The sequence below is a fragment of the Biomphalaria glabrata genome, chromosome 6 (assembly GCF_947242115.1).
Source record: "Biomphalaria glabrata chromosome 6, xgBioGlab47.1, whole genome shotgun sequence".
Lineage (NCBI taxonomy): Eukaryota > Metazoa > Mollusca > Gastropoda > Planorbidae > Biomphalaria > Biomphalaria glabrata.
Window position 1 is genome coordinate 15,913,277 of NC_074716.1, and position 9,039 is coordinate 15,922,315.

The window sequence follows — 9,039 nt, forward strand, 5'->3', positions numbered from 1 at the left end:
TAATTGATTTTAAAGAATTAGATTTTTCGCTTTCAGAAAAGAAAAAAATAGCTGTTGCATCAGAACTTTGAATGATCTAAAATATCATGATGTCCAATTTTCATTTTCTCTTCTAGTTTCTGAGATCTAAATGGGACAGACAGGCCACACAAAACTAATAGCGTCTTTTCCCTTTTCGGGGGCCGCTAAAAATGACTACATACCAAAATGCCTCAAATATAGCAGATTTAAACAGCTTGTCCATCTTAGCCAAGGCTTGCAAAGACATGGACAGAAAGAGTAAAAGGAAGGTCCATATCAGTAAATTTGATGATGAGATAGACTTTGTGTTGCACATGCCAGTGTCACCTTTGGCAGAACAAGTATTGGTCACAGAGAGAACTACACAGTTCTTTCATCTTTTTGATATGCTGAGATTTTAGTTCTAGTCCCTCCACATCAAATAGCTTAAATCCTTTCACCTACACTTAGGACAAATCACCAGGTAATTTGATCACATACCCAATTTCTACAATTTTCTTACTTGTTGATACCGTTAGTGCTATAAAAATATAGATTGTCACATAAAGTACAAATGAAGTAGGAGTATGTACACGTTAACAGATTTGTGTGTCCTGCTGGTCATGTCACTCAGCGCAATATCAACACAGGTTTCTATTGAATAATACAAACAGCACTATAGTCACAACTTCACTGGTCTTATGGATGTCACCTTTCAATCCCTAGTAAGATCTACTTTATTCTACTAAATGATAAGTATTCATTTGTCCATTTTTTCTGAAATTAAAAAATATTTCCTTTTATTTTTTTAAACTAATTTATATTTATAAAAAAAAATTAGTAATAATACAGGCATTAAAACAAAATTTGCTTTTTAATGTAAACGTTTATTATACTAAATTGTAAAACACAAAACAAATATAAAGTAATATAAAGTTGAAAATTGATAAACTTGAGATTCAGTGGTTAATTTATTTCAAAGTAACGCTAAAAATATATTCTAGTATTTTTATAACTTGAGAACAAATGTACTTTTTATTGCTTACTTATTTGAATTCTACAAAGAAAAAAAAAATAAAAAGCAGTTCTTTTAAGTGTATTTCAGATCTATTAATGAATTAAACATGTATAGATAATATCAAAGCTTTAGATAGTGTAATAAATATTTCATTACAAATACAAGAAAAAAAAGCGCCAATACACACACACACACATATAAATGATTATATACCAAAATAAAAAATGAAGTATCACATTTCATCTAGACTACAAGAAAACTGACAAGACTATAACTAGTACCACCCAAATGTTTTTTTTTTGTTGTTTTTTTACACTCAACCATTACCACTGACATTCATAAATTAAAATATGTAAAACATTTAAACCAAGTATTGAAAGTGTATAAAAAAAAATAATATACAGGTATAGCACAATTTCTGTGTTACACAGAAGAATATTGAAACAGTTTTATAAAATAGCACCATCAAAGCTGCCAACAACATGCATTAACAGTCCATGTTGAGAACAAGAAATGCTTCACAGCCTTGTAGAAAAGTTGTAATCAATTTTATATATATATATATATATATATATATATATATATATATATATATATATATATATATATATATAAAGATATATTAAAATTCCCCAACCATTCGAAAGAAGAAATTTAGTGGTTTCTATGAATGATGTGGCAGTAAAAAATTATAACAGAAATGCTAAGAATTAATGTAAAGCACATTTTAAATACATACAATGGAAAAGATTTAACTAGACCAAGGAACTAACTCTACATATACAGTAATGAAACAAACAAATAGCTAAGCTCTATTATGGTTATGATGTTACAATATGGAATTATATTTTAAATTACAATATGCACTAGCCTCATCATCAAATGACCCCAAACAGACATTTTTTTTTTATCTGGGGTATAGCCAGCAGAGACAAAGATTTGCTGACCTCTATCAGGTCATAAAATGACCAATATCTTAAGAATTTTTGGATAGGAACCATAATCTCAATGTTACTTATTTTACATTAACACCCAACCCACCCCTGGGAGAAAATTTTTTGGACACATCTTGTAATAATAGTGCAGATCAAATGAGAGTACTCTATTTACTATTGCCCAACTATATCAGGAGATAAACATTTCTTAGCTTCTATTTCTGTTAAAGACAATAGTATTTGTTGAAATAATAGATGTATGCATTTTTTTCAGCCTAAATTATTTATTGAGATCCTGACAGAATAACTGTAATGAAAACTCAAAGGTTTATGTTGAATACGTATATATGTTTGATATGGATGGAAAACGAAGTTATTAAAAAAAAAAGGGATGATCAATTTAGAAATAAATAAATCGAGTCCTTACATTGAATTTGCCATGACATGCTCAAATGAGAATAAAAAGAAATAATTGATTAAAAAAACATGAATAACATTGTCAGGACAGATCCTACAGCAATCATCAAGTTCAAGGTCATGATGCTGGAAGCAGAAACCAAGTCATGTAATTCACAGTTATTTTCAAAGGATGGGTCACAATTCAAGACTTTCCTGAAACAATAAAACAAAAAGTTTTATTTATAGCAAAATATAACACTTCTAAGATGAACTCCCTCCCTTAAAAAAATACAATCAAAGTAATGAAAACCTTACTTCATATTGTAAATGAGATTATGAAGAGCTTCCACTATTCGACCTTCATTGAATCTTGATGCCACTTTATGGATCAGAAGATTACGATAATATGGTGATAGCTTTGCAATAGCTGTAGATCCTCCATAGAGAGAAAGCTAATTCAAATAAATATAATGATTTAGATCCTATGTGGAATTGTTAAAAAAAAAAACGCAAAGGTATATTTCATAGTTATGTCTATTTTGAAAACAAAAATTCATGCTGATGAGTTTCATTAGCTTACCACATTGTCATCCAATGAGTAAAATATAATGATGTCTTCTTCACATCTACCCATCTTCCACTTTTCATTTTCTAATATGTAAGCAAACAGCTGAGCTTGGTCTTTGACTGAATTATTACTGCCATCACCACTGACAAAAAAAATAAACAATATATAATTGACAGTCGAGAAAAATGTGCATTAGTTATAAATATGGCAGTACCATTATCTCATTGCTGAAACTTGGTCATTGGGTTGAAGCTCCAAACAGCTGTAGGTGTAGGCATATTATATTTTTAATGTAGAACTAGAAATAAACTTGAAGAAACTTTATTAAACGTTTATTAATAAATAGACACAGCTTTCAACTTCAGTTCTCTCTTCAGCTTTCAAATCCCAATCGATTAACTTGAAATACAACTAACTGCCTTGTGGTGTCATCAGAATCTATTCAGCCTACACAACCAAACCTTCCCTCCACTTCTAATCATGGTGACATCAGAAACACCCTCACAAACACCATAACACTCATGATACACACAAATGAAAAAAAATTAAGTGATAACATTTAGTCTTATTGTTATGTATTCCTTAGCCAACTCTGTGAACTACCAAAACATTATCAATACAGTGGGTTAGTCAAAAGCAGTGCACAGCAAGATTATTAAACTTTACAATCTATTTAGACTGTTAAAATGAAAATACACAATAAAAGATATCTTTTTTTTAAAAAGTGGAGAGGTCTAAAAAAAATTTAATCTCTAAGAAAAAATAATTAACCTTATTAAATTATGCACAAGATTTTATTCCTACCTCTCGTCCTTCTTTTATCATATTTACCTACCTATTCTACACCATATTGGCAGCTTTGGTCCGTGACTACCTGGGCACTGTCTTTAATAGGAGAGGGGTTATCACCCTTTTGTTCTACCCAAACAAATCAATCTAATTGTCTTGATGATGGACCTGATTGCGCGAGAAGGCTTAAGGTTCTTTTATCTTGCTAGTCCAGCTATCATTAGGGTACAGCCAGACCATCTGCTTGGACCCCCAACCTCATTTTCTAGTCCATAAGCATGCATCATGAACCCCTGGCAAAGTGTTCTGACTGGCCATCATTGGGAGTGGGAACTGTCACTTCTTATCTCATTAGCACATTTTGATCTTGTAAATGTTTTCCTTGACCTATCCCAAGATTGACCAATCAAATGTCCAGTCCTATTTCCACCCAAGTGGCATATAAGCTTCAAACTTTTTCAGTCAGGAGCATTCAGGCTATTTGTTTAGCGATTCTGTTTATTTTGGTCTCACATCTATTATATTTCCTTTGGTGAGTAAAGGAACTGTGGTTTATATATTGCATGGTCTAGGTTATATCAACAAGTGCATTCATATTTTCTTTAAGTGTATTATGTTTAATTCTCATTACTAGGAAGTAAGGAAATAATAATTTCATATGTATAGATTTTATACATTATATTTTCTTTTCTTTATCTGGGCTGATTGCCTTGTTTATTCTAAACCTTAGAAAATGATCCTCAACAACTCTGACTTAATGTGGTCAAATATAAAATGTATAAACTCTATGTGATGGACTAAACAAACAGGGTTTAGCTCTCCCTCTGGAGATAGCTCCACACAGCAAGACAGACATTTGGTCAGTGTCACTAAGTTAAGGCCAAGACACACAAACTAAAAAAAATATGGGCACTAAACTACACTTTTGACTATCAGCCAAAGTCAATATCTGTCCAGAGCTCAGCTGTAGTGCAACCCTAGTGTATTGTAATCAATTTCTAACAAAACAAATGAGTAAGTAGCTCAATATATCTATATCTATAATGTAGCTTACTTTTTCTGAAGCACCATTTTCTTGACCAGGGCCACACCTATGTGGTATCCTTTAGCAGGGTAGGGGTCACGCTCACAATAGAAGTTACTGCAGGGACACTTAGTGCCATTATAAGCTGCATCTTTTAAGTGCCAGTTAATGCTGTGGACTAAGTCACACACAAAATATTTAAACTTTCTGATCTTATACATTGATGACGCTACTTCAAAAGAGAAAATAATTATGTCCTGTGCATATCTATACATCAATATAGCCATGAGACTTAAGCTCTTCTAAGTCATTGGTTTTCCCTTACAACCCATTCCATGCTTTAATGGCATTATGGAAAAAGGAGAACAAATATGAATTTGTCCAAGCATGTAGAATTCATGAGTCCTTATTTTTGTGATACTGAGTATAATTTAGGTTTTGTATTTGTAAATTATGGCTCAGTGGTTTAAATATGATGGATACTTTATGTTTTATTCTTCTGCCCTGTAGCATCTCTAAATTTAGTGATTTTACTAAAAGTGTTACTCCAAGGAATTGGGAATATTAGTTTGTTATAAATCTTACAGCTATATTTTGTGTCTGTTTTAATTTTTTTATGTTTTCTGGACTTGAAGGTCCCAAACAGATTAGGCATATTCTAATATTGGCCTAACCAAGGTCAAATAGAATTTTAGTTGTATGTTTTTGTTTGATTTGTAAACATTTTTTTAAATATAAAACAAAATCTTTGATATTTAAATAATTTTAGAGATTCCATGATAGCTTTTCATTTATTATAACACCTAGATAAAAAATTTTGAGATTGTATTCTGTGTAACTAGTTTACCATAATAAATAGTAAGTAGACTTTGTAAACCAAAATGTAAAACAGAATTAATGGAAAAAAATGTTTATCCCTGTCAAAGATGTATTCTAAAACATTTAATTAGTATCCCATTATAATGTATAAGTTATGAATTTAATTAATTTTAGTCCAATATCTCTCACTTTTTTTTTTTTTTTTTGTAATTTCAGAAGAAAATTTAGCCTACTCTTGAAAAAAGAGATCAAATAGCACTCATTACTTACTGTCTTCTCCTAGAATTCGATTAGGGTCACAAACAAAACCGGGTTCATTATACTTGAGTCCACATTTCTGTGGTTCTACCTGAGGATTATAGAGCTCCTCAGGCAGCCATTCTAGCTTGGGCTGAGCATGAACAACATTTAGAGCCCACAGAGCAAACAAAACAATTCTCAGCATGTTTTCAAAAGTGCTGCCTAACTGGAATAAAAACAAAGAACTCAATTAGATCTACATAACTATTTAAAACATCTCCATGTACTTAGATTCATTAGTGATACACATCTCAAGTCTAGATCCAGATTAATTAATAATGATTATATCTAGAATAAAGCCAAATCATTTATCTATATCTTGATGCATAGTCAAACTAAATTAGTAGATCTAGATTTATTAAATACTAAAATCTAGAATTCAAAGTCTAGATCTAGATTAGCCACTTGCACAAGTACCAATACTTTTGAATAATCCTATACTAATAAATGTGTACTAGAATGAAAGGGGTGAAAAATGCTTTCCAAAGCACCAAGTTTATGATGCTACTTGCTATAGCATTAAAGCATTAATTATATGATTAATTAGCATTAAATAAATTTAAATTCAAAAGTTATTTACATTTTATGCTTGTCTGAAGTGCTCTGACATGCTTTTGCTAGGACTATGATTTATGATTAATGATGATGATGGACAGCAGGTGATACTAGAATCTAAATCTATTATAGATCTAGTGACATTCATCATCATCATCACTCATTTGAGTTCCTCATGGAACATAGGGCCTTGACAAAAACATGCCACTCTCCACAGTCTCTTCTTAGCTTTTTGATGGTTTCCCAGCTCTTCCCGGTCTTCTCTGCTTCTTCAAGTACACTGCGTCACCATGTTATTTTTGGTCTTCCTCTGCGTCTTGTTCCCTGGGGGTTCCACTCTAAGGCCTGTCTAGCTCTGTTGCTGGTATCTTTTTTAAGGGTGTGACCAATCCATCTCCACTTCCTCTCTAAGATCTGCACTTCTATATTTTTCTGTCCACTCATCTCCCACAGTTTGGTGTTTTCTACTTTGTCATACATACAGTATATTTTTAGGATATTTCTCAGGCATCTATTGATGAAGGTCTGTATTTTTTTTGTTGTGGCTTCAGTTGTTCTCCATGTTTCAGAACCATACAGTAGGACAGCCTTGACATTAGAGTTAAAGATTCTTAGTTTAGTCTTGTTTGAGATGTGAGGAGATTTCCAGGTTGAATTTAGCTGTGTAAATGTCTGATGCGCTAGATTTATATGGCGTTTAATGTCTTCATCAGTTCCACCTGATATACTGACTACACTCCCAAGGTATATAAAATTTTCTATTTGGTCTATTGTCTGAGAATCCAGTACTATGTATCCAATTTGTTTATTGTTTACTTTAAGTACTTTAGTTTTTTGGTGGTTTATTTTGAGGCCTACTCTTTTTCCTACTTCGCTTAAAGCTGTGACCTTTTCTTGCATATCCTGTAGTTTGTGTGATAATAGGGCTATGTCATCAGCGAATTCCAGATCTTCCAGCTTTTGTGTGAGAGTCCATTGGATTCCTTTCCCTGAGTTAAAGTAGACTTCTTTTGTGATCCAATCCAATACTAGAAGGAACAGTTCGAGTCTGAGACAAATACGGAAAACTACTTTCTTCAATAAATGAACAACTTGAAAGATGGAAAGAATATTTTCAAGAAGTGCTCAATAGATCTAGTGACATTATAGACTACAATTTAGTCTATAATTATAGATAATTTTTTAAAGTAAATTCATAGTAATTCATTCTCACTTTTTATAGTCTTTAGATGTAGAATTCTATAATCTTAGCATTTATAATCTATCTTATTTTTTCTAGGTAGATCTTGATCTAGAATCTATAAACTAGATCTAGATAACATAAAGATATTTATTATTATTTATATATTTATAATATAGATAGATAGATAGAGAAAAAAATAGTTCTAGTAGTATCATATTGTCATAACTGTAACTGAGTGAAATAGAATATTGAGATCTTTTCTATCTATATTCTCTATATCTAGATCTAGTCAATCTAGATCTATAAACTATATATATCTAGTCTAGATATGAATATTATGATATATTCTAGATTTATTAAAGATGAAAATAAACGTAGAGTGTGAAAATCGGTTTAACCGTTCAGCCGACATATATTCAAATCCTGTACATACATTTATGTGAAAACAGGTTTACCCGAGGCGATTTATTAAGAAGTATAGTAGTATACACTAACTTTACTAAGTTCATAATCTATTCAATTATTAATTAGTTTTAAACAATTAGATCTAGATCTAGATTTATAACTACTACTAATACTAATACATTTTATATTTAATACATTTAAAATACAATTCACTTACTTGACTTATTTACTAAACTTAGACTCTTAGACTTAGACTAACTTTGACTAAGTCTAAGAGCAAGGGAGCTGCAAGTGTGCAAGAGTGTAAGTGTAAGATTAAGACTAAGACTAGTAAGACTTCAGTAATTAATAGTAGAACTAAGTAATACTTTACTTTATAAACTTTATTTACTAATTTTTTAAAATTTAGCATATTAAAATTAAGCCATGGCATAGGCTGGCATCTACGATGATCTAGGCCATAGACATAGATTTACTGATTTAGAATTAGTCTTGCTTAGATCTACTATGATCTAGATCTAGACTAGATAAGATTCTAGATTATGATCATAATAATAATATGATCATATGATGGATCTTTAGAACTATTCTAATTAATCTAATGTCTTCCTTATAGACCTAGATATCTACTTATTCTACTAGGGTACTTACAGCCTATCCTCTGCCTACTCAGACACTTAAGAGTACTTAGACTTCACAGCTTGCTTCTAAAATTGAATACCTAAGAAGGTAATGCTAAGTTCAGCGACTCCCCGTAACACTCCTATAAACTTGTTTATTTTTTCCATTTCCTGTAAGGGAGATAACTTACGGTTAAATAGCAAAATGGTTTATCATCATTTTACTTAAAATTAGCTTCATTTCATAACATAAATAGTAAAATAAATGTACAAACAGTACAATACAATTAACTAAACAATGTTTATGTGGGAAGACATGTGACATATAAGGAACTCCGTTTATTAAGTAAACACAAGTGGTGTTCCACTGTTGTGCTAGTGTGGAAATGTACATGAATACCAACATATTGTAATATAATAGTCT

General features: G+C 31.2%; 1 protein-coding gene across 2 annotated transcripts; it reads right to left on the bottom strand.

The window, feature by feature from the left end:
- Positions 1-866: 866 nt before the first annotated feature.
- On the bottom strand, positions 867-8,786 carry LOC106057632 (uncharacterized). Of its 2 annotated transcripts, none has more exons than XM_013214927.2 (6): positions 8,647-8,786; positions 5,823-6,018; positions 4,764-4,911; positions 2,933-3,062; positions 2,668-2,804; positions 867-2,565 (listed from the first exon to the last, which is right to left on the bottom strand). In XM_013214927.2, the coding sequence occupies exons 2-6, from the start codon at positions 5,995-5,997 to the stop codon at positions 2,430-2,432; spliced, it is 726 nt and encodes a 241-aa protein (XP_013070381.1). In that variant the 5' UTR covers positions 5,998-6,018; positions 8,647-8,786; the 3' UTR covers positions 867-2,429. The 2 variants fall into 2 exon arrangements, with proteins under 2 accessions (XP_013070381.1, XP_013070382.1); XM_013214928.2 differs by having other exon boundaries at positions 5,823-6,014; positions 8,647-8,778.
- Between the last annotated feature and the right edge of the window lie 253 nt (positions 8,787-9,039).

Excerpts from the sequence above, each read along its gene's own strand:
- LOC106057632 (XM_013214927.2), bottom strand. The coding sequence starts at position 5,997 with ATGCTGAGAATTGTTTTGTTTGCTCTGTGGGCTCTAAATGTTGTTCAT. Across the intron at positions 3,063-4,763 it reads AAAATGGTGCTTCAGAAAAA|TGGTGATGGCAGTAATAATT; the intron begins GTAAGCTACATT and ends TTTTTTTGTCAG. Across the intron at positions 2,566-2,667 it reads AATCTCATTTACAATATGAA|GAAAGTCTTGAATTGTGACC; the intron begins GTAAGGTTTTCA and ends TTATTGTTTCAG.